This window comes from Xiphophorus couchianus, chromosome 12 (assembly GCF_001444195.1).
Source record: "Xiphophorus couchianus chromosome 12, X_couchianus-1.0, whole genome shotgun sequence".
Taxonomy (NCBI): domain Eukaryota; kingdom Metazoa; phylum Chordata; class Actinopteri; order Cyprinodontiformes; family Poeciliidae; genus Xiphophorus; species Xiphophorus couchianus.
Window position 1 is genome coordinate 24,596,034 of NC_040239.1, and position 26,066 is coordinate 24,622,099.

The 26,066-nt window shown below is 40.4% G+C and overlaps 2 protein-coding genes across 2 annotated transcripts; one reads left to right on the forward strand and one right to left on the reverse strand.

The window, feature by feature from the left end:
- On the forward strand, positions 1 to 15,587 carry adamts13 (ADAM metallopeptidase with thrombospondin type 1 motif, 13). The gene is given in 31 exon segments (XM_028034026.1): positions 1 to 17; positions 19 to 80; positions 83 to 165; positions 720 to 765; positions 932 to 1,065; positions 1,349 to 1,432; positions 1,634 to 1,758; positions 2,556 to 2,702; positions 3,261 to 3,395; positions 4,287 to 4,437; positions 4,561 to 4,665; positions 4,755 to 4,906; positions 4,984 to 5,047; positions 7,843 to 7,969; positions 8,077 to 8,225; positions 8,308 to 8,428; positions 8,517 to 8,597; positions 8,685 to 8,866; positions 9,884 to 10,037; positions 10,135 to 10,264; positions 10,366 to 10,545; positions 10,729 to 10,927; positions 11,003 to 11,105; positions 11,198 to 11,327; positions 12,307 to 12,486; positions 12,581 to 12,785; positions 13,522 to 13,849; positions 13,931 to 14,074; positions 14,160 to 14,339; positions 15,006 to 15,181; positions 15,264 to 15,587. Coding segments are annotated over 31 exon segments (4,230 nt in total). The 3' UTR covers positions 15,420 to 15,587.
- LOC114154697 (carnitine O-acetyltransferase) lies at positions 15,223 to 24,100 on the reverse strand. The gene is made up of 14 exons (XM_028034027.1): positions 24,074 to 24,100; positions 21,638 to 21,907; positions 20,674 to 20,792; positions 19,443 to 19,496; positions 19,177 to 19,342; positions 18,887 to 19,061; positions 18,599 to 18,777; positions 18,415 to 18,515; positions 18,211 to 18,330; positions 18,005 to 18,127; positions 17,760 to 17,895; positions 16,440 to 16,502; positions 16,215 to 16,352; positions 15,223 to 16,088 (listed from the first exon to the last, which is right to left on the reverse strand). Exons 1-14 carry the CDS (start codon positions 24,098 to 24,100, stop codon positions 15,873 to 15,875), a joined length of 1,887 nt encoding a protein of 628 aa, XP_027889828.1. The 3' UTR covers positions 15,223 to 15,872.
- Between the last annotated feature and the right edge of the window lie 1,966 nt (positions 24,101 to 26,066).

The window sequence follows — 26,066 nt, forward strand, 5'->3', positions numbered from 1 at the left end:
ATGAGCAGGAGGGAACATATATATATATATATATAGTCTTAGCGTCACAGCAGAGCAGGTAGACACGCAGAAAAAAGGAGGGGAAAAATGTTTATTCTGACTGCGGTCTGTCTTCTGCTCCTACTGCCTGGCTTCAGCGCTCTAATGGGATCTCCTCAGGATGAGGTAGGCGGAAAGCTGCAGGCGAGCAGGAGCTCTGCGGCAGACGATTCTGCTTCTCACTGAGCTCTGACAAAGTGCATTGAACTCTTCAACTTTAAACTGGGAAAAACTGAACTTTTTTCAGAGAAATCGTGTCTTACTTTGTCTAAATGGAGCATTTTAAAATACAAATACTGAACTGGGATCAAGTGAAATGAAGATAGGATACGTGGTTTTACAACGTTTTCCCCAGAACACAATTTGAAAAATCAGGTAAACTAAAATTTGGGTAGTCGTATTTACTCTGACACCCCTAAATCAGTCTGTGGTGAGGGTATTAAAACATTTATATTTGCAGATGCTCTCCAGATCTTAATGAGTTTGAATAATTTTACAAAAGAAGAATAGGCAAAGAGACTTTCGTTTTACATCAAAATGATACACTTTGAGTTGCTCTTTCATGTTCTATGGTGACTTGCATAGAGGCTTGGGATTTTAAGGCTGTTGAAATGGTATAAATACACTAAAAATGTTATTTTATGTTTAACTAAACTGAAGCTGTTTCTCCCTCACAAAAGCCATGGGAAAAAGTCTCCGCTCTAGATTCCTCTGCAGACACTACAGGTACATGTTGCAACATAAGAACACAGTTAAAAATGTCATTTATCTGCTTCATTGTTAATAAAAAATAATTGCATGTAGTCGCAGTAACTGTTTTGGAGCAACGGCTGTGCCCAAAAGCAGTTTCCTGTTGTCTGTCTCCACAAAGCGTTTTCCTTTTTGTTCATAGTAAGCGACCGTTTGCGTCGCTCCACTCTGATTCCTGACATCACGCATCTGGAGCTGCTGGTGGTAGTGGGGCCGGACGTCCAGCAGGTCCACAAGCAGGACACGGAACGATACATCCTTACCAACCTCAATATTGTGAGTCTACGATTATAGACCTCCAGTAGAAGCATTCCTCTCTGAGCGATTTTAGAGACTGTGGATGGAAATGTAGGTCAAACATATGGTTAGGCTGCAATAAGGAGTGATCAATAAATAATGAAGAAGTATATTAAAGGGGCTGGGGGAAATGTGTTTTGAAGTTGTACAGTTTATCCTGAAATGTTCCAGTGATAGGCTCTGCAGGGCACTGCAACAGTTTAATCACACTCTGAGCAGCGGAAAGTATAACGATCTGATCAATAATGTAAATTCTGATTAGGCCTCGGAGCTGTTGAGAGACATGACCCTGGGTGCCAACATGAGGGTTCACCTGGTTCGCATGATCATCCTATCGGAGCCAGAGGTAAGAGGTTGGAGAGACATCATGTAATCCTCAAAAGGGAAATTACGGTCTGTGCGAAGTTTAACTCAGTTTTATAGCGTAAAGGTGATAAAGTATTCACAGAAACACCACTATGACTTAAAATGACTCTGAATGTGTGGATAAAATTAAATTTTTACAGTGATGCTTTAACTCATATTTTTGCTGTGGATAATCTTCCAGCCAGAGATCCAAATGTCCACCAACATCACCTCGTCTCTGAGAAGTGTGTGTGACTGGGGCAGAAGGATCAACCCCTCAAATGACTCAGACCCGCTACACGCTGACCTCCTGCTATATATAACGAGGCATGGATGTATTCCCTGACATTTAAAGTAGACATATTGTAAAAATCCATCCAAGTCCCTTGAAAATTGTCACATTTTGTAACTTTGAAACCACAAATTTGAACGTATTTTACTGGGATTTTATGAAATCGACCAATGCAAACAACACATTAATATGCTTTGAATTCATTCCAGCTCAGGGTAGCTCTGGTTGCATGTTTAGGGGTTATTGCAGAGGCAAAAGGTTGATCTTTACCACAGCAACAATTCTATAAAGTTTTTTCCAAGGATTGATTTTTACTTAGCTTCCAAAGCTGAAAAATGCCAGCATACAGCATCATACTTCCTGTCTGATGTGTTCCTTGGACTTTATGATGATGTAAGTTCAGTAATGTTCCCTCAACAATAACAGTTATACCTAAAAATGTGCATGTGGTTGGACTTAATAAGCTGGTGACTTCTGAAGCAGAATCAGAAGTCACCAGTCACATGCAAATTATGTGATGAATCAGAAGCTTTCCTCCACACAAGGAGAGCAGATGGGAATTTCATTTAGTGGTATTAGAGTAAATGAGGATGAATAAAATGAATGCACTTTTCATTTTCTTTTAAAAAACGTGCTTTCCTCTGACTTCATGTTTATGTGCTACTTTGTTTCGGTCTCTAAGATCACATCTGAATAGATACTGTACATTCTAGTTTGTGGTCGAAACACGGCAAAATGTGGAAAAGGAGAGGGGGTGGGATTACTTTTGCAGGGCACTGTGTCTTACTCCTGTCCAAATACGGTAATGATCTAAATATGTCGTAACCGTCAGGTATGACTTGGAGCTGCCCAATGGGAACAAGCAGGTCAGGGGGGTGACACAGCTGGGAGGGGTCTGCTCCAGCGACTGGAGCTGTGTGATCACAGAGGACACGGGCTTTGACCTGGGCATCACCATCGCTCATGAAGTCGGCCACAGGTACAACACCGAGCCATCCATCAGTCTACAGTCAGCCTAATAATCTGGGGCTTTACAGCCGCCTCCATTTAGATGATTCTCTAAATTATAGTTGTTTGCAAGTATTATTCCTTTTTGATATCTGAGCAGCAGAATTTGGCATGAGTCACAGCGAAAGTGTCCAGCTGTCCCACTTGCTCCTTAATAATTCATGTAAAACTATAACTCTTATGTTGCTAAAAGCATAAGTAGGACATAAAGTCAAGTGCCCAAATGATTGAAATATTTTCAGATCATTATTCAAATAAAATGACAAAAGGGCCGCTAGATTTTTAATGATGCCATAAAATTGAATTAAAATGAGAGCTGTTCAAAGTGAACAGCTTTAAGGCAGGGTCTTTAAGGGCTCTTAATCCCTCATAATCCTTTTTTATCACTCGGAGAGCAGGTGTAGTACTGATCTAAGAAACGATTAATTGACGGCAATTATACGTTGCCTTTAAATGCCACCAGTCATGCTGGATTCGTTCTGCACTAAGGTTACTTCTGCAATTTTCAACACCATTACCTGGCGTTTAGCTTCGGAATCGACCATGATGGATCGGCGAACGGCTGCAGTCGGAGCGGCTTCATGATGGCCTCGGATGGAGGCTACAACAGTGTGGATCTGACCTGGTCCCCCTGCAGTAGACATCAGCTTCTCACCTTCTTCAGGTGGGCCAACTATCACACAAATCTCTGTGCTGCCAAAAGGGAATTTCTTCTACAAGTTAAACTTTTTTTTTGTCCTTTTGAAAAGGATGTACTCCCTCTCCCAAATAACTAATGGAGATATGTGTTGTTTTTTTTATCTGCACATATGAATATTTAATATACATTTTAAAAACACTGAAATGTTCAAGTAGTTTAAAGAAACGCTCAAAGATGAAGAAAAATCCTTGAATTCTTTTTTCACAAATTTGCCATAAAAATACACATTTATAGTGAGTAACAAATTAGGATATCCCTACAGTTATTCCCATGTGAAAATAGCTACTATTACAGATAGCTACACCATATCCAGTATATGTCATCAAAACATCACAATACTTAGCATTTTGACAGAGTTCCTTTCTCTTTTAACCTCAAAGTTTGAGTTTAGTCAGTTCTCGGCTATTGGAGTAGAAGTGGTTGATTCGTAAGAGCTGTCTGAGGCCTTAAGCAAAAGATTGTATGAATTAAGACTTTAGCAAGCAGCCTTCAAAGCAAATTTTTCTCTACATTAAAAATAATTCTCAAATGGAGGGCAAACAAAAAAACTTACAACATTCTCAGGACTCGCCATCCGAGCTAGCTTACACTCTAAGCAACGTCCAAGATGGTAAAAGGAATCTCCAAAAACACTAAAATGTCAACACAGCAACTAAAGCTGGCTCTTGCTGCCGTTCATATGACCATGTATGTCTCTATAATCAGTAAGACGCCTCACATGTTTGACTTTCGTGGGATATGTGCAAGGAGGAGACCTTTGGTCTCTTAAAAAAACATAAAAACCAGACCATATACATAAATATTTTCACTCTAAGTATTTGGAAAATTAGACATCAATTTATTCAATATTTGCAGTGAAGGCAGAGCTGAATGTGTGAAGGATTTCCCCGCACTGGGAGGCTCCCTGCAGGACTGGAAGCCCGGGCTGTATTACGGAGTTGACGACCAGTGTCGCATAGCCTTTGGCAGCACTGCCAGAGCCTGCTCTTTCTCCAATCCTGACCTGGTATGCTGCCTGTAATATTAGCTCTGGAACACTAGGAGGCACCCTCCAACTTCATGGAAATATGCGTCCAATTCCACTGCACTGTTGATTCATGTTTACAATTATAGTCTAATTTTCCAACAGCCGGCTTGCCGTACTCTGTCTTGTCATGTTGAACCCCAAGACATCAGCTCCTGTAAACGCCTCCTGGTTCCACTGCTGGATGGAACAGAGTGCGCACCCAATCAGGTAACACTCTGTGTGTTTATGGAGAAATGCTTCTGCAGTCATCCCAGTCGAGGAGTAAACACAAGCACATTGTTCATTCTGTCTTCTAGTGGTGTCTGAAGGGACGCTGTGTGTCCCCAGATGACTTCGGCGTCTCTGTCGTAGTCAACGGCTCCTGGTCCAGCTGGTCTGGGTTTTCCTCCTGCTCCCGGACGTGTGGCGGAGGGGTCATGCTCCGTACGAGGGAATGCAACAACCCAAGGTGGCAACTGTCACGCAAGCATTAGTATCTGCTCGGCAGAGCTTCATCTTAAAGAAGTGCGTGTGATGTGTTTTCAGACCTGCTTTTGGAGGGAATGACTGTGACGGCCCAGATATTGAGGCTGAACTTTGTAACCAACTGGTAAGTTCTCTCTAGTTTTGTTTACATTGGGCCTCGCGAAAGTTTAGAGCTTCATTCTCCATGAAGCTCTAAACATTTGAGTGTGAATATATCATTTAAACAAGACCATTCCGTCATGGCTGCCTACAAGAAGGCTGCAACCTTTGACCCTGTGTAAGATTTTTGTAGCCTCTGACAGACATTTCTTTGAGGAATGCCCTGTATTTGCCATAAATTCTGCTCCGCTTTCTTGTCCCAGCTGATGTAAAGCAACCTCACAGCGTCATGTTGCTACTACTATGTTTCACAGTATTTTCAGTGATGTGTTGTTTTCTCCAAAATTTTGCAAACTGCAAATGAAAGCTAAAATCTTTGCATAAAGATGAGATTTTGAATGACGAATAGGGTTAAATTGGTATATAACACAAACATTACGTTTATGAGTACAAAAAAATAACTATGAAATCTTAAAGGCCTGCTAAAACTTTCACAAAGCACTGTTGATCAGTATCAGCTTTCTTTTAATGTTTGTTTCTTAGTTTTAGTTATGTTAAATGTCCAAGATATACATTGCAATTAAAAGCAGAGACAGACTTAAGTTAGCTAGATTTTTCTCATTGGGACCTACCATAGCAATGCATGGAAAAACACAGAAGAGCAGAAGGTAGTAAGCTGCAGCCCAGGAGCTTTGGGGGCCCCGAATGATGCTTTGTATTTTTGTGAATAAATAAGGTCTTAGCTATGTTATGACAATTCCAAGGACCCCTGACCAACACGGGGCCCTCCACAATTTTTGTATTATTTTTTTTCTTCATAGAAATTTTAAAAAATGGGGCCCTGTCAATTACAAAATTAATTACACTGTGTTTTCTAAAATTGTTTTTAGCAGTAAAAATTTAATGTTACCCCTCCCAGACCAAAAAGCACACATTTGCCCTGAACCCCCCCTGGATCTGCATGAAATGGTTCGTCCCTGCTTGGAGCGCTTGACGGTGACAGTGTTCAGCAGCAGACAGTGGAAAACAAGAACAACTGTGACTGTTACTATGCTGCTAATAAAAATAATAAAGTTAGGTTTTCAAAAAATAGAGAGACAGAGAGAGAAAAAGATAAAAGTGTCAATTTGTAACCCAGTTTTTCTCCGAGAGGTGGGTTGACTGTGAGATTATCAACCATTCAGCATAGTTAGCTTAGCTACAGACTACTGTTTGCCTCCATTTCACTAACATTTAATGCTTTAAGGAAATAAATGACTAACATATTCATATATTGAACTTGTCCCTGTACCTTTTACCACTTAACCACAGATGGGTCAGTCAGCAGCAGCTCTAACCCAAGTCCCTCCTGACCCGCCCTCTCCTAAGTGAAATTAAAGCTGCAGTATGTAACTTAGAATTTTTTATTTATTTATTTTTTTACGTATTTGTTAAAACTGTCATTATGTTGTGACAGTATGGCATGAGAGATAATCTGGGAAAAATCAATTTCCTCTGTGTTCTCCCAGTGATATCTAGAAACAACCAATCAGTGGCGGTGGCAGGTAGAGTTTTAGTGCCGTCAGTCACAATCTCATGTGGCTGCTCATCCCTATGCTGTAGCTAGCGCAGCCTGTTGTGAATGCTCAGTCTAGTTAGCATAGCTATCAGTGACGGCAGGTAAATGAGTTTCCTGCAATGATATGTTGTTTATCCACCTTGTTTATCCACTGCACATTTAGCAGTGAGTGAATGAGGATGATTGACAGCGCTAAGAGCGTCCTACTGGTTCCGATTGGTTGTTTTGGTCAGAACGTTGCATTACTTTAGCTAGCCATAGTAGCTCAGGAAGGAGGTGGAGATTGATTGTTTTCACAGATTATCTGTCTCAAAACAAACTGTCATGACATGGTGACAGCTTTAACAAATATGGAGAAAACATATTTTTATGTACTGCAGCTTGAATAAAATGCAACTACACAGCATTTTTTGAGAAGTCTGTATTGCTTTATGTGTATTTTGCACGTTGCCTATTACTGTTGCTCGTGGGGAGAGACATTTCAGTAAGCTAAAACTAAAAAAATTAAGCAACCTACAGTATGCGTACTGTTGCATGTAAAATTCATGAGCAGTAAATATTGTGCTAGTATCAGTATTGGACCAAAGAAAGCAAGGCAGTTGCAAGCCTTTAAAATTGGGATGCTTTTGATGGGACAAATAGACTCAAAAAATTGTAACAGCAGCTGCTTAAATTTTTTGTCATGGGCCCAAGATTCCTGGGACGCCCCTGCGTATTTTCAACGATGGTAAAAGTCAGTGATGCTTTGAAACGGGTTTCCGTGACTGGAAAGACGTAAGAGAACAATTTAAAAAGCAAGAAAACAGCAAAAGTCACAGAAGAGCAATGTGACTGCTCTGCTCGCGCTCAACGCAAACTTAAAAAAAAGCGGAACTAGCTTTAGCGGGAGGAGGAACTGTCCGACTGCTACAGGCCAAGGGCCAAGAGTACAAAATAGTTCAGTGCATCGTGCCCTGCCCTGACAGGAGGAAGTCAATGTAACATGCTAGATATACCCCACATGCCACTGACAGCACATGCCAATATTAGCATTTTGGCCAATCTTATCTTTTACACTAATTTTAAAATACTGAATGGAGTAAGTTCATGTTAGTCAACATGCTTGTGACTCTCCACATGCTATTGAGTAGATTACAGCTTACTTTAGCATTGATGCTAACGTTTAGCATCAGAACGCTGGCGATGGGCAAATTTTTAGTTGACAGCTGCTCTATAGTGCAGGGCAAGATGTAACAAATTTCCTTCCACTCATGTTGCTTTAGCCTTGTGAGCAGACCCAGTTGGACTTTGTGGCAGAGCAGTGTTCTCAAACAGACCCCCAACCCTTATTCTTGCTTCCCAACACTGCCTCGTTCTACAAATGGATCCCCGCTATCGACTTTGTCAAAGGTGATGGTAATCTAAATATTTCTAATATGTTTTCTACTTTCTTTTCCTTTAAAAAAACCGGAGAAAATCAGTATCTCATATTTTTCTTTCAATTTGGTGACAATCAGGAGATGAGCAGTGCAGATACATGTGTCAGTCAGATGGAGAGCGCTTCATAGTGAGCCGTGGGTCTTATTTTGCGGATGGGACTCGCTGCAAGTCAGACATCTCAACTCCTTACGGCGCAACAGCTGCTTGTCTTCGAGGGAGATGCCAGGTGAAAAGAATAAACATGTCAGGAGAGTCAAGTCAGTTTTCTTTTCATACATTTTTACACTTGGTTTTGATTCTGCGATCAGGTATTCGGCTGCGATGGCGTGCTGCACTCTGGGAAGGCGTGGGATGTGTGCGGGGTGTGTGGTGGAGATGGATCCACCTGCATTTTGACATCCGACTCGTACAGTGGTGGTGGTGCCAAAGGTAACAAATAACTAGATAACTACTTGCCTTTCTTGGCCTTGTAATCCAGGTAACTGAGCTAATATCTTTTTCCTCTTTTCACATAAAGACTACAACACTTTTCTCACTCTGCCGGTGAATGCCACTCAGGTCCATATTGTTAACAGGGCGCCTGTCTTCACTCATTTAGGTGGGTGGAGTCACTTTATTAAAGTTAAGTTTCAACAACAGAGTATTTGGTAAATGTAGAGCATGTGAGGTTGTTCTATGTCTGCAGCTATGATGGTTGGGGATCAGTACATTGTGTCTGGATCGGGTACCATGGCTCTGAATACCACCCATCCCTCACCGCTAGATGATGACTATGTACAGTACCGCCTTCACCTGACTCCTGACCTTTTACCTGAGATGGAAGAGGTGGTAGTACCTGGACCTCTGAGACAGGAGATGACCATACAGGTCAGGAAAAGGGTGAAATTTCTCAAATTACTCAGCAAATGTTGTTTCACACTAGATCCAAGATGGCTTTAGCAGATGAGGAACAGTAACACCTTGACCGTAATCATGGTGCTACTGTGCTATTAGTACTTGCAAAACAGCCTTTGCTCACAAAATAATTTTTTATTTATTTTTTTACAATTGTATACACTTTCAGTCAATTGCAGACTCCCGACTTCCTTGGATGCACAATTTAGAAATGCAGGGTTTTCCCCAGTGTATTATAAGCCTGGCGGGCCACCAGGCTTTACTTTAACTATAACAGTTACAACATCATTGGAAAGTACACAGTACATTATATGTATTTAGTGGCAACTGCAGCGCAACTGAGAGTGTAAAACGTGTTTAAAACACACATTTATTGTAGATTCAGGTATACCAATCTTTTATTATGGCAGTGTATTTGTTCATGATTTGTTTGCTTCAGCTGCTGACTGAGGTCATTTTGTTTATAGCCTGAGAAACAGGGGGAAAGTGCCTCTGGTAGCTTTATATTAAATTAGGTGGAGAGTTGCCAGCCCAGTGTAGGTGAAATGAGGTTTCATTGGCATAAGGCCAACATGGCTGCTCCTCCTTTGAATTTGCTGATGATCAAACCCACACAGGTACGTGTGAGCCACATGTTATGGTTGAGCTACTTCTGCTGCGCCAGACTCCGCCGTGCAGATCTGCTATCACCACAATAATTAACTGTACTACCTGTAACCATTATCATTTTTGTGCACACTCATACCAGTTGGGTTAAATTTCATGCTCCGTCATGCGTAACAGGAAGCACAGTGTGTTGTTAATGCATCCCAGAGGACGTCTACAGGACTGTGCAGAGTCCATCCATGAGTGGGGGATTTTTATATTAAAAACTGTCCAAAATCAGTGCGGAGGAGGCCTTTGTGCCTACAAAGAAAGGAGTGCTTGTCTATAGTTCAATGTCCATTTTTGAGATTAGGCATCTAAAGTGTGTAATACCTTTTTTTTCAGGTCTATCGCAAATATGGAAAGGAATATGGGGAAAAAACAAATCCAAACATTAGCTTTCAGTTTTATGTGCCAAGAAACAAGTCTTTGACAGACAGCTCACCTAGAGGCAAATGGGCTCCGTTAGCAACACCCTGCTCTGTCACTTGTGGATTGGGTAAATAAATAAGTATAAGTATCTAATGATAAATGTGTGTAATAAATGGTATATTTTTTATACCATTTTTATACCAAGCGTTTTTATTGTTCCATAGGTATACAGAAGAATGAGCATGTCTGCATAGATGAAGACACCAACAGGCTTTTGAAGCCACACTACTGTAAAGCCCCTCCTCCACCCACAGCACTACACACAACCTGTCAGCTTCCATCCTGTCCCCCCAGGTTAGCTTCATCTCAGCTCCGTTTTTCTTTTTCTTCTCGTCTTCCCTTTGCAGGTACGCACGGCCCAAATGACTATACATGAATAATTTACTGTTTTACAGGTGGGATGCAGGAAATTTCGGGGTCTGCAGTGCCTCCTGTGGCGGTGGATTTCGGGTGCGTCACGTGCGATGTGTTCAAAAGCGTGAATCCGACGTGGTAAAGGTTCCCGATTCAGAGTGCTCTGCAGATACCGCTCCCCACCCTTTGGAAAAATGTAACCTGCACCACTGCCCTGCCAGGTATTACCCGTGATTTATCAATGATTACGTGACCTTTAATGTATTTGTTTTGCAGATACAATCATTTGCTCCAGTGATCACAGAATATAGAAGACTTATATAGAAAACAATTATATATATATATTTTTTTTTTTTTTTTTTTTTCCTGCTCCTTTAGCGTAATCTGAAACACTTTATCTTCAGATGGTCTGTCTCAGAGCCGGGGAACTGCTCTGCTGTGTGTGGACCGGGGGAAGCAGAACGCAACGTGTCTTGCATCCGGCAAGAAGACGGCTTAGATGTCGAGGTGGACCATAGCTATTGTTTAAATCAGATCAAACCTCCATATTCGGTGCCATGTGTGGTGGATGTCTGCCCTATCGGGTGGGACTCTAAGGTGGAGGTAACGTCAAAAAGGCATTGAATTATTTAGTTTAAATACCTAATTTAACGCCTAAACATTCTTCCTCTTGACCAGGAGCTGCCCAGTTTAAAGTCTGGCTTGCTTCCACGCTCCAGACAGGCTCCTGTGTATGTCTGGAGCCCCGTAGTCAGCCAGTGTTCTAGGAGCTGTGGGAATGGTAAGCTGAAAGCTGTTAAGCCGTAGTCACTTCAGAACCAGCACCTTTTCCTTCGGTGTAGTAACTCAAGGCCCAATGCTCATGCATGAAAGGAAACCTACAGGTTTGGTTTTCTTGTGTGGATCACCAGACCAGACTGGGGGTCCCTGACTTCCACTGTCACTCCTCCAGCAAACCAGATCCGCACACTGAGATGTGTGGTTTTTCTCCCTGCCCTCCAAAGTGAGAAACTTTTAATTTAACAATTATTTTCATTTTATTTGTAGCATTAACAGTGCTGATTTGATTTACAATCATATGCTTTTGATTTGTTTGTTTTTTTTCTTTAACCATTTTTGTCATGTTACAACATGAACATTAATTATATTATTATATTAATTGTATTATTTAGACTTTTTTTGTGTGCTGGAGCAACACAAAATATTTCATAAAAGTAAAAAGGAAGGAAAATAAAACATAGCTATCAAAATTTGTTCTAAGTAAACATTTAAAAGGTGTCCAGTTCCTTTTTCATTATAATATCCTAACTAAAAACAAAATGCTTTCAAAAGTTAACTCATATTTGAGTAACGTAATGCCAGTATAAGATAACATACAGGAAAAGTCTCATTTACAATTTACCACAAGTCGTGTTGACTACACAAGAAATGTGGAGAAAGGTGCTCTGATCATAACAGGAAAGAAAAGTAATGAACAGAGAAACAGGTCAGAGGTGATGGGAAAATGGATGGAGCAAAGTAGAGCTCAGTCGGTGGAAGGAAAATCTGTTGAAGGCAGCAAAAATAATGGACTGGTGCATATTAAATTACGTGATTTTAAAAAAGAACTTCAGCGCTATAGTAAACCAAGAATCCATTGTAAGATTTTAAAATGGATCCTCATAAGTACACTCTATCCAATCCAACTGAGCTTCAGCTATTTTATAAAGAAGAATGTACAAAACGTTTGGTCTGTCGATGTGCAAAGGTGGTGGAAATATGTCCTATATGCTTTGCAGTTGCGATATCACCAAATGCTTACCCTACAAAATGAATCCAAATGCCACACTTTTCAAAAAAAGAATATAATGATAAATAATTAAAGAACATGTGTCATCATCCTTCCATGTTGTAACATGACATAATCTGAACAGGTTTAAGGAGTGTGGGTACTCCTGAAAAAAAGAAGATTTTACAAATGCTACTTTTCCTCAAACAACCAGGTGGCGCTCTAAGCAAGGAGTCTGCAGCGTAACGTGTGGAGGAGGGGTAGCCAAGAGAGTGCTGTACTGTGCTAGAGAGACAGATGGAGAGGAGGAGGAGGTGTTGGAGGATTACAACTGCAGAGGCTTTCCCAAACCAACAGCAGTGGTTTCATGTAATACTCACAGCTGCCCTGCAAGGTGAATTTCACACAAGCAGTCTGTTGGTTTTTGCAAAAAAAAAAAAAAAAAAAAGGGGTTGAAAGTCATCTCACCATCAGCGTCACTCATCCAGGTGGAAGGTATTTAGGACATCGCCCTGCTCTGTGTCCTGCGACCTGGGTGTAGCTCAGAGGAATGTGTCCTGTGTCCAATTTGTTCACGGGAAGGAGAGCGTGGTGCCAGAGGACGGCTGCCGTGCAGCTGTCAAACCTGCCACCACTGTGCCTTGCCTGGTGCAAGTGTGCACCTTCAAGTGGGAGGTGAAACCATGGAGCCAGGTACATGTGACGGGATGGGATGTGAAGATTAGTTCAGATTGATGTGAATACAGGATTCAGTTCAGATTTAGCGGAAGCATGTATGTCTTTTCTGAGCGCACTCCTTCCCAGAGTATATTATTTAAATCTTACACCAACTCTTCATTTGAACACTGCTAAACCAGAGGACTGCAACTTGAGGCTCTGGAACCGCACAGTAGCTCTTTGGACTTTCCACATTAGCTCTTAAAAACATTAACTAAAAATGATGAGGAAACACCTGAAGTTTTAGAAATATAAATTTTTTAAAAATGCTGGATTTAGCTATTTTTCAGTTTTTACATGAAGTAACTATTGTATTCCTACAACAGAATGACACTAAAAGTCCCAGTCATTTTTATTGGTTATTAGGAGTTTAGTTTCTGTTATTAGAATGGAAAGTATGTGCCAATAGTAACATACCATATAAAAACAAAAATTACTATTAACTTTTAGAAAAAGCTTTGTTTTTCTTCATTCTAAAACTTAAACATAGAAATAAAATAGGTGTTCTAAAGAAATGACAAAAACAGATTTTCTGCAGTATTTAGTTATAAAAATTCTAAGTTGTTTTTTTTCTCAAGTCATGTAATATTTTCAGTTTTATTTAGCCGGACTGAAGACAGAAATGGCTCTTTGGATTGCAAAGGTTGCGGACCTCTGCTCTAAACAATCTGTTGTGCATAAGCCTGCTTACACTGTGCCATGTGCTCTTCAGTGTTCAGCATCCTGTGGATACGGTATCCAGTCCCGAGCTGTGTCCTGTATGGGCCCCCCTAAGCCTGAGCCCCTCAGCCCTCTGTTTTGCATGCACATGCCCAAACCGATTACAATCAGAGGCTGCGACACGGGCAGCTGCAGAGACGTGGCCTTGAACAAGACCACTCAAACCCTGAAAGCAAACTCCACAGAAAAGGCTCTTCCATCTCCTCCTCCTCCGGTTCATAAAGATGCGTCACGGCGCCGCATGGGCAGCCTTCCTCCGAGGCCAACAGAGACCATGGCCATCAAAGAGACCACCACAGCCACTCCAACGCCTAAGCCTAGTGAGTGTGCGTCGTTTATTGCAGCGTGTTAGCAGATAAAGATAGAGCATGACTATCATCACAGTGCATGTGCTTTTTGAGATGCATGTGGACGTCTACTGCTGGAGGAATCAGGCACTGTGGATTTACACAATGCGCCGAGCAGATGCACAGTGTCAGTAGGTCGACCCCTTGACGAGGTCATCAGCATCACACTCATATCCAGCTCTTTGGATTGCAGAAAAAGTATGCTCCGATGAATAATTTCAAAGTCTGTTGCAGACACAAGGATGTATGCAACCATGTGTGTGTGTTTGTGTGTGTTGTACAGGGGAATACGTGGCGTTTTTCGATCGTCTGGCTTTCGTGAGGAAGTGTGTACAGGCAGCAGGCAGTGAACTGACCACCAGAACCAATGTCCTGCTTGTCCGGCAAAGTCTGGTCACTCCTGGAAATGGGGTTGTGTTTACCTACAGATCGAAGAAGAACACGAAAAGGAGTCACCATCAGGGTAAGGCAACTTATGTAATAACCAGTTTAATATCACACGTTACTCCTGGGTAAAATCATTAGAAAGGTCAATACTTGTTTTTATAGCTAAGGTGATGATACACAGCTTTCTGCTTTCATGGACTTTTAATGATTCTTTTTGACTGTTTCCTGCTTTTTTTAAAAAACTACCTTAAAATTATTTTCATACAGTTTTATATAACTGTATTTAAAAGATATGTTGTGTTGTTTCTTTAAAAATGTCATAATTTAGCATCTTTTATTGGTACTGAATAATGGAATTTAAGATAAATTCATTTCAGTGAAATGTAATATTTGAAATAAAGAAGTACTTAAATTAATTTAAGAATGTTTGAAATAATTGTAAAACATCCTGAGAGGGGAATACATCCTAATTGTTTAAATAAAAATGATTAGAATTGTAAAGTGACCTCTATATGACTAGTTTATATTCTTGGCTTTACTAGTTGCTGTGGAGAGGGTTAATCCTGGGGATTTCCACAATAAAGTGCTATTTCAGCCTCAACAATAAAATAGAGAGGAATATGCTGCTGCAAATGTTCCGACAAAATGTCATCTTTAACTTCTCACAGATGGAACATTTGAATGCATGTGATCTTTTGCTCAACAAACAATAAGTAAACTCTTCCTCCTTCTTACCTCGCAGATTGCGACATTCAGCTCTTTTCCCCCAGCGGCATTTTAGAGAATCCAGTTACGTCCAACACCAGCCGCACCTGCCGAGTGCTCATCAACGCCCCTCCCTCGGTGAAGATCAGGATCCAGGCGCTCCACATAGCGTTACCATTCAACACCACCAGTGCCCAGTCCACATATATCATGGTACAAACAAGCTTTGTTTTAAAGAACAGGTGGAATGTGGATGGAGAATAAAAGCTATGTTTTTATTGTGTTTCTTGCTCAGATCCGAGACATGGATGTCTTAAAGACCAACGTGTTTAACGGCCAGCAGCTGTTCCTGTGGCACTCCTCTGGAAATATGGCTGAGGTTGAATTTCATGGCGACTACCTGTATTCCCAAGGAACCTTCAGAGCTGAATACTCCTTTGTGCGACTTTGATCCACGACATAAACTATTAAGAATAGATTATATGTGTAACATCTTTCGTTTTTGTTTACAATGCCATTATTGTTTATTCTATTTCATAGAAAAATCTTTTTTCACTTAATTTACATACCTAAAATATATGCTTTTTGATTTTTCACCTGAAATAAACATACAAACCAAGGCGCCCAGGATCTGTTAAGATTCACCAGGAACTGGTAAGAGAAAAAAAATCTTTGCTCAGTTACAATCGCTTGCACATTATCTTAAAATCTACCATTGACTGTTTCTCCATTTGAAGGCGGTGCATTTTCAGTCTCACATTATTTGTTTTCCATGAACCCTTTGGTAACACGTTTCCTCTCAGTTCTCGATTGCGCGGCGCTGGCATTCCGCCAACAACACTGGCAAAGACTCGATTCAGTTTCAGCTTCGTACACAAGCGACGCGCCGGGCTCATGTGTGGGATCACTGTCTGGCCGCGGCTGTTTCCGTGAGGAGAGCTCTCATGTCCAACAACGCTTTCTTTACAGCCTGGGCGAAGTTGGCAGCGTTCGTGTCCTCACAGCTGTTGAAGGCCGTGATCGCGATGTTGATATGCTCATCCATGGGATTGTAACACACCCCGTAGCCATCTGGCACCATTGGACCGAAACACATCACACAGTCTGTCTTGGAGCCAACCTGGACGCAGAGACGCGAGAGAGCAAACGCGCAAATAAATAAATCGGAGTGTAAACAATCATTCTTTTCGTTAATAATATGCTGTTGGGTTCTTTGTTTGTTGTTGTTGTTTTTTTTTTTTCATACCTGGCTAGTGTAGAGGTTAAAATGATGAGCTACTGCATAAGAGGTGTCCATGAATATCTCAGGCATAGAGGTCAAATCTTCAATACTCTGCATTTTCAGCCCGAGCAGATGTCTGTCGATAGCCTGTCCATGGATTGCCTAAAAAAAATAAAACGGGTAATGTGTGGTGATGAAACTAATAGGAAGCTGAAAAAATAGAGTATAAAGTAAAACAGTGGATCTCACATTATGTGTGTTTTTCTTGTGAGCTTGAACTGCCTTCTGCAACAGAGCAAACCTCTCCTTGTTCTGTTGGGAACATTTTCTGATCAGTAAAGCATCTCACCTCTCGAACATAGAATATTTACTGTCCCTTAATATTCTTCATATCCCCCGAACTTTTCACATTTTGTCACAGCACAACCACAACCCCCCTCAATGTTGTTTATTATTGTTTTTTTTTATGTGATAGCACAACAAAGTCTTATATTCCAAATGGCGTTCCAGTAGCACGCTAAAATCAGAAATCACATATACAAGTAAATAGAGTCTTTCTGTGTGCAATTTATTTTGACGGCACAGCTGCAAACTTAGATGGATGTTCACCTACACTGACCAGGTAAGGACAATATTAATTGGAGAAGAAGCCGACAGGTAGCTGGTGGAGCTGCAGAAAACTGTCAAAAAAATGACACTCGCAGGAGCGGCCAAACTATGAAAAGAAATCTGTGACTTATAGATTTCTATAATATGTAGTTACAGGATCCACAAATCTGGGCTTTATGGAAGATTGGGAAGACAGTAAGAGAAAGACAGCTATAGAAAGTCCAGCCACAAATCCTGAAGGGCCCACAGCAAACAAGTGGAAGAGTGTCCTATGGTAAGCAGACCAAAATTTAATGGGGTTTTTGTGTCTACAAAACACGATGTGTTTTGAAAAACCAACCCTGCACATGAGTCTTAGACCACCATATAAACCTTTAAAGATTGGGAATGCCTTTCCACAACAGGTAAAAAGAAATAAACTGGAGTTCAAGTGAAGATGAATGGACCAAAATGTAGGCCAATCCCAGAAGAAGCCCTGATAGAGGCTGACAGAAACACAATGGAAGGGCATCAAATCACATTCCTGTGATGGAATGGCCCAGTTAGTGTCTAGTCTGTGACAAAGATTGAAAATGAATGTTTAAAGAAGCCCTCCATCTAATCTGCATTGACTTAACTATTTTAAAAACAAAGTATTGCTGACATACTATTCAAATTGTTTTTTTCAGAACTATATTTCCATCCACTTCACAATTAAGCACTATTCTGTTTCAGACTCTATTTGTTCAAAATGCTGCTCTGCAAAAGGTGGTGAAAAAAAGCATATGCATGCCACACTTTTCAGATTTGCATTGTTTTAATAATAAAAAAAAAACATAGATATTTTTTGTCTCATCCTCACCTCTGTACTTTGTGTTGCTCTACCGCATAACATTCCAATAAAAAACATTGAAGCTTATGGTTGTGATGAAACAAAATGCTTCTGCAAGGCGCAGGGTAAAAAACCTGCTCTATCCTTACCTGCTTAGATGGGTCTTGCATTGCCTGAACAAACTTAAGTGAATCCACAGTGGTGGAACGGATTGCTTCTGTGCGTCCGTATTTGAACATTCTAAGTGTTGCGCTCTCATAAGTAGGACAGCAAAGATCATACATCCTAAAATATAAAATTGACACACACAGATGCACATTTTATTTTTATGTGTTACACTTATTTTCCGGAGCATTTTTTTGTTGTTGTTGTTTACTAAAGAGAGATTTCTTACCTAAAGTAAGCCAGCTGTAGAGCCATTTGCACAAACGCATCTGGACTCAGCTCATGCTGCTTTGGCAAATTTCTTCCAAAATGAGAAAATGTGAGCACCTTCACATCCAAGTCCTCCACCATTCTGAAGAAAAAAAACCACAGTAAAAAGTAAAGAAAATTCAATCAAACACTGAACACAAGCCTAGTTGTTAACAGTGTACGCACATGTTCATGTTCTGTTTGGCTTTTTCTATGTCTCTCTTGATCTCTGGCGTGATGTTGAAACGTAGCTTCTGAGGCATGGGCAGAGGAACCATAGGAGAGCGAACCATTTCAGGTCTCTGCCTGTCGACAAATGTAAAAACAGATCAATCCGAGCTCAATCGGAAACAGGTGAAAGCGGTCGTCCAAACGCTGAAAGAGACGTACATGTATTTAACAACGTAGTCGATGAGAAACACAATAGGCGGACCCTCAGCAGGTGCATGCTCGTAGACCAGCCCACACGTGCCGTCCTCGCCGACAATAAACTGCGGAATAGACGCGTGGAAATTCTCAACCAGTGCCAGAGTGCTGTTCATTGTTTTAGCCTTTAGTTCCTTGTCAAACTCACCTGCAGCGTTTTATCAAACCAGCGGTTGCCACTGTTCCACCGTGTCCCACCTCCATGGAGCATCTGGGCTGCCACGCGGCTCAGATACATCTCATCCGACACTCGGAGCATCGGAGCATCCAAACAAACTGTAAATATGCTCTTCTGGATGGCACGGACCGATTCCTTATTTGTCCTGTCTGAGGGTAAATAAAAGCAGGAGTTCATTAAATATTTTCTCAGAACAACGTTTAAAACCAAAAATAATCTGGAATGTTACTCGTGCTATTTTCTCCATTTTCTCCTCACCCTTTATTAGGTTGTTGTAAGCTTTTCCCCAGGTGTTGCGGTGCTGTGATGTCAGGATGCCAATTGGTTCTTTATTAGTTTGCAAAGAAGAATTCCAGATCTTCTCCAGCTGCATGGTGAGCTGATCTACTGTCAGTGGTGTGCCATCACTGTTGTAAACATCTAAAACAAAAAACTAGAGGAGAAAAATTTAGTTAGCTTTAACACGTGTCAAACTTTTCTCTTCCAACTTCGAAATTATTATAAAGTTGCAAAGTTAAAGACTATACAAACATTTGGCTGCACGGTACCTGAAAGTTGTGGACCACGGTAACGTGAGTAGGAGGTGTCGTCCCTGCAGAGTAATGCACCACCGCATCTCTCTTTGGTCCGGGAATACGGCATGTGGACAGGATCTGGTAATATTGGTCCATGCACAGAGGCTTTCCATTCAGATACTGGACAGGCAGAGTTTCTCTGCAGCACAACACCGTATTAAATTAACAGTTGCTAAGACCAAACCGAGATCTTCCTGTCACATAGCAACAATGTTTGAAGTAATTTCAGGCAAACTCACGCGTCGACCATTCTTTTAAAGTCCAAAACCCCTGCAATGAGTTTGGCAGCAAACCTGCAGAGAAGAAAATCAAAGCTACTCTTCACAGGAGTGGACACAAAACACGTTCATAGTAATCACTGCTGAACACTAACATAATTGTTAAATCGATCTTATACATTTTAGTGATTAATACTGTCATATGAAAGATGATAAGCAAACTAGGGCTGAGAGACGATTAATCGGATGAATCGTGATGTATTAATTATTGCAATAACTAATTTAGTAATCAAACTGATGCATACTCAGTAACTGAGTATACTGCGTATGCAGATTCTAAAAAAACTGCCATTTGCTAAAAAAACAAATAACTCAGAGCAGTAATTAGGTCAAAACTGTACAAAAACTATATGTATTTTGCATTTAAGATTAAAAAAACAACCTTTGTCAATATGTTTACCTAGAACTTCTCAAGTGACCTAGTTTTAGCTTCACTTGGTTCAAATTTGTAAAAAAAAAACAAAACAACATCTCCTTTTCACTCCTATAAAGTTATTAATCGATTGATCCGTAAACCCTGTGCCCTGTGTTCTTGTTAAGTCAAGCAGAAAGGGCCGAGCTTTTCATATGTTGATGTTAGAAGGCTTTTTTTTAGCTGCAGATGCATCCTTTGCTGCAAATAATCAAGCATTCGCTAAAGGAATGCAACATATTTAGTTTCTTATTTAAAAATGGACTTGAATTATTCGTTTATTGCACGTTTTAGCATACTTCTGATACTGTATTAAAAGGGCTTAAGTGGTTAAATGAGAAATCTGCAGAATATGCCAATTATTTTATCCAATTAATCGATTCATCGTTAGAATAATTGACAGAATAATGTACTCTATGAAGTAATGGCCAGTTGCAGCCATAGAGCAAACTCTGGCCTCCACATTCACAGCACATCCCATATGTCACAGCGGTTAAAAACAGCCGAGCAGCTACCAGGCTTTAAATAGCCAGCACGACAGGGGAAAGACTCTGCGAGTGTCAGCTTTAAACTCCCAGCTTAATACCACCTTGTTTACACTGTAAGCATACTGTAGTTATACAGGTTTTTCTCACAACCCGACACTTAAACGATTGTTGTAACTCAGAATATCACACTGAAGGTGTGCTGAAGTTTGAAACACAGAGGGCTGTGTGATTGTTTGGCGATGGTGTTTTAGTTTTCGCCACTGGTTCAATAAAAGAGTCGTTCTTCATTCACCTCATCTGCCCTTGGCGATCTTCAAAGTGCATTCGAGGCAGAGCGACTCCAGTGCTCGTGTAGACGGCCACAGGCATGCGACAGTCCAGATATGCTGACTGCATCCACCATTCTGACAGCTAAACGCACATACACAGTTAGAGAGCATGTCACACATTTGAATAAACTGATTCAAAAAATATGAAAGCCAATGTTTAAAGAAAACCTCAATATACATTCTTGTCTGCAGTTTGCCACAAGCCTTGGCAGGGAACAGAGTAAATGTCTGGTAATTATATGCAGATCAAAACTTTTAAAAGCATGTTTGCCTTAATAAAAAAAAAGACCTCTACTTTCTAAATTATTTTGGACTCCATTGATTTTCACTTTGTCTATTCCTAAAATATCACATGTGAGACTTTTTCTTTAAAAATGCTTACAGCACTTATCCAAGTTTTGTTAAATGATAAGTACTTTGTGTTGCTGTAGCTAATCTTTTCCCTCGTAAGACGATGTGAATCTGTCTGTAATCGTTTAGCCCTAATTAAAAATTAAAAGACTCAATAAATATCTGTGGTGGCAGGTCAAATTTGTATCATTCTTAAATGACAATGCTGCAAAAAATTCAAATAGCAAATAACCCTGAGGCCACACTTTGGACTTATTTTCTTGGTGCTGAAACAAATTCAAGTTTTTACAGTGGTCTACTCAAAGTCCAGGCCTAAATCCAATTGAGAATCTGTGGCAAGACTTGACAGTCGATGGCCACAGAAGCTCTCCATCCAACCTGAGTGAGCTGAAACTATTTTCCAAAGGACTGGTCTGAAGTTTAAGTCACTAGATGTGCAAAACTAGTGGAAACATCTTTTAGAAGAGTGGACTCAGGCAGGGGGTTAAATACAAAGGAACAGCACAGTTCTCACATATATCTACCATAATGGAGCCCGATAACATAAACCGAAAGCAAACAGAGCCAAATATCTACCCAGTTATCCGTCTTTCTAGCGTGTCTCTCGAGCCCCTTCTGGAGCCGTTCTCCTACTCCACCCTTCAGGAACTCCTGTATTAGAACACGAGTGTGTTCCAGTTCTTCCTCGCTGACGATAGGCTCCAAGGCGGCCAGGTAACGCTCACATGTCTGCTTCAGAGGTGGAACAGGTAGCTTGGGCAGACCTTCCTGATAAACAAAGGACCTCTCTGATATCTGCGTTACCGCTCTGAGTAAACGGCAATGATTTGCAATGCCTGGACGCAGCTGTAAGACAGGAAGAGACTTTGTTTATATATTCAGTGAGAAATCATAATAAATATCCTACTCCGTTTGTACGAAAGAAACGCGGTAATCCGGTCAAGTAAAGTGTGACAGGCTCTAAAGATCCGAGGCATTAACATGTTTGTATGAGAACACCTCTCTGTATGTGCACTGAAACAGAAACTTGACTGAGTAACAATTTGAATATTCATAAAGGCAAATAGTTCAGTATTAGATGACTGAGCATGTGAAAAGGGACACCAAGACAACTTAATGGAGCGGTTCCACTATTTGTTGGGAGCAGCGGGGTTGTGCTCTGCCATCCTATAAATAGAAGGTTGACACTGCTGAACTGCGGGATGGTTGCTAAAACAAACATGCATGAAAGCATGAACTCCATCTGTGCCACACATGTTAACACGTTTGTTCCATGTTCATAAGGTCCGTGCTCGTCACCAGTTACAAAATAAATCTTAGATTGAAATTCAAAGATAAGTATTCAAATGTTCAATGACGATATAAACAGTTGTTGATGAAGTATTATTTTTTCCTCAGAATTATTTGATTTTGAGAATGTTTTTAAAAATCACACTTAAAAAAAAAAAAGGAAGCAACTTCTACTTTGTGCGTATTTGATGACATCACTAGAGGCACAAGGGTTGGGCTGATCAGCATTCATTTGTAAACACAAAACGCATGCAACTTTTGACGGAGTTAAACCTTGATCCTGAATCGTTTGAGTTGGAAAAGGTTCAGCCGTTTTCGTTTGAGCCAGAGTTTGACTCTGATGACCCCTCAGGCCGTGATGCCTGCAGTTGTGGCAGCAGAAGCAAATGGTGGTGAGTCAAATCTGGTACAAATCTGTTTACAATCCTTTTTAAGTTCTTATATATTTTTGCTTCAATGCATATTCCCCATGTATGAAGTAAGAATTTTTTGTGTGTGTGCATGTAGTTCCCTATGTAGTTATGTGATTTGCAAGTGCAGGCGAGGATCGGGGTTATTATTAGTGACTCTTTCTGGCGAGTAATCTTGGCAACTGCAGCTTTACAGTAAATACTGGGACTTAATTATTTTTAATAGAACAGATCAACTACCAATGTGGTTTTTAGTAAAAAAAACAAAACAGATTTCTGAAAATAATTACAGATGATTTTTAATCATCTGGCTTTTTCGGTCTGCACTGGGCCTCTTCACAAATTACTTCAATATGTTTTCAATAAGTTTTCCCTGAAGTCCATGCAGCGTTCCCACTGAAGGCCCGGAGGATTCTGTTCATCCGTAGAGAATAGAAGTGCACATTTCTGAAGGAAGCATTTAATTAAAAACATGCAACGGTCAAAGGGATGGAAAACAAGAAAGAAAAAAATATGAATGCACACTTTCAAATGAAATCTGATTAGTTGCCTTGTGTGATGTCATCGAGGGCACTTGTTTAAGGGAGATTTAATGACAATTTAGATTTAGAAAATAGCTCAACAAATATGAAAAGCACTCAATAACAGCTGTCCCACAGCTGACAAACTATAACTGAAGTGAGTTTAATTGATTTCTTTTTGTAGTCTGGCAACTAGCTTTAATGTATGGATGTAAACGGAAATGACGACGAAGTGGGGGGGTTATCTATCGCTTCACGTTTATGCATAGATGTGTCACCTCTGTCAAGGTCGTGGGAATAAGATAGAAGATAGAACTTCCGGTTAACCCTTTCAAAATAAGATTTTTGTGACAGCTAAGTGCGGCAATGTTATCAGTTTTATACACCACCTGTTACATGGGATGATATGAAGCACTGAATATGTTAAAGAAGCGCCATTCACTGGCACAACCAGAGGCTTTCATGTTGCCGACGTCGACATTTTATCAGCACACGCATCTCGTCAAGCGGTGCTATCGGAAATATTAAGCTAACATTACGCAACACAGACGTCGTTAAAACTGCACCCAAATTAAAATGTGCAAAGATAACTTTCGTGCATTTGAAGACGGTGAAGGGGAGATTAATGAATATTCCTCTCGTTGCCTCCGGACCTGTCACTGTCCCGGTGTTGTTGTTGTTGTCCTGTGGCGCCCCACCCCTCCTCTCCTCCTCCACTGCCTCATGCAGCCCGTAAACAACAACAAAACCTCCTGCGTCTGGTTTCAGCGAAATACATACAAGACACTCACCGCAGCTCTGACGATAACCCCCAACATGGTGTCAGCAAGACGCGCTGAAGCCTTTGACCGTCCCGGGAATACAGATGGGTAAGCCCCGGGCTGTCATATCTCAAGGACAGGCACGCTGTCTATTCTCAGCTGCCCGCCCCCCGTCGGCCCCGCTGAGCAAAGGCAAGTCAAAACTCTTGTCTTTAGGGAGGAGTTTCATACATGTGGGGGTAACAATAGCTGAGCATCACCTTAGGTGTCACTACATAAACAGGAGTCCTGTAAACCAGTGTACGTTTTGCCAATTTCCTTTTACTGAAGTAACAGTTAATTGTTAGGCCTAACGAATCACAATGACGGGAAAATGGGTGAAAAAACAAGATAAATAAAATTGATTAGAAATAGGAATGATTTAAATGGACTGGAATGATATTCCTCTTTTCTTCTCATACTGACCATTCAAAGGGAATTACAATAGAGCCACATTCATCCCGCTCACACCCACAAACATATTCATACATTAAGCGGATTTGTCAGGGAAAATGCTGGCATCAAACCCACAACTTTCCATATGACTTATTTTTCACATTAAGCTACACTGCTTTTTTTTTTAAATACATCACATTGCCCTGTAAAAACCATTATTCGTCTTTGTGTGAATAATAAAAAAAAAAATCACACAAAGGTAAAAATATGAAAACATAAAATGAGAAGAAGAGACTGTAATCTATTTTTGTTATACAATTATGAGCTATAAGCTTACTGTGTTGTAAAAAAAAAAAAAAAGGAGTTCTCATAAACATTTAAGAGGAACAAGACAGCAAAACTACAAGAAATTTTAGGAATATATCTGTATTTTCACATGAAATTTTTGTAATAAGTACCATTACAGCAAAAATGCTATGTTTCCAAAGTACTGCAGTATTGACAAGAGCTGTACAAAGAGCCATAATTTATGCCATTTCCTCTCATCTGTTGATAAAATGCTGCTCTGGCTGACCACACCATAAAAGGTGGTGGTTTGTTGAGAAAGAAGAGTCCTGTAGCTGCCTTATGTGGAAACACTTAGGTTTTTGCTTTTTGTTTTTAAGTAATAATCTGGAAATTCAAGGTTTCAATGTAAAGCCAGATGCTTCTCACTGAGCTCAACCTCAAAATCCAAAATGTCCTTCTTGAATATTAAATTTACTGAAAAAAACTTTATTTGCACGTTCGAAGGTTTTATTAACAATAGATTTTTCACAGCGTGTTATAAAATTGTGTTTAGTGAATGTGCTACGTTGTTTTAATGTATAGACATATTAAGTTGCAAAGCTGCAAACAATACTGAAAATAGCTATAACGCGACATAATTTGTGTGAAACATAATGATTAAAGCAGTTAGCAGATAGAAGACTGGATATGCAGCCTGCTAACATTAGGGTGATTTATTTTTAGCTACATTAAGCAAGGACATAGAATGGGACTGATCAACCACTGGGCTCCTTTATTTGTACCTCCAGCAAGCCAGAGATACTGGCTTGCTCCAAGGTAAGTATTTTGTTTGTGTGTAGCAGTGCCTCCACGAAGGTTTTCTTCAACATTTTTCATTCTTATCTTAAATGCTATAGATTAAACAAATCTGTATATCTGACAATGATAACCTGTGTTGTTTAAAATGCCTTTTTCAAACTAAGGGAAAAGCTGTCCAAACTAACCTGGCCATGTGTGAAGAAACTAATTGCCACCGAACCTAATAACGCGATAATTGCCTTTATGCGTTTGCAATGATGACATAAAATCTTTTATGTCGTTCTGGAGGAATTTTGACAAACTCCAAAAACAAATCAGAAACAAACTCACTGACATCCATCAGCCTGGAAAATGCAACTGAATAATTTCTAAGGCTTTGAGGCTCAAGCACTAATCAAAGTGTGACTGAACTGAAGGTCAGGACCTGATGGCTGGACGTTCTCCTTCAAGATATTCTGATAGAGAGAAGAATTCACTGTTCCATCAACCAGAGGAAGCTGTA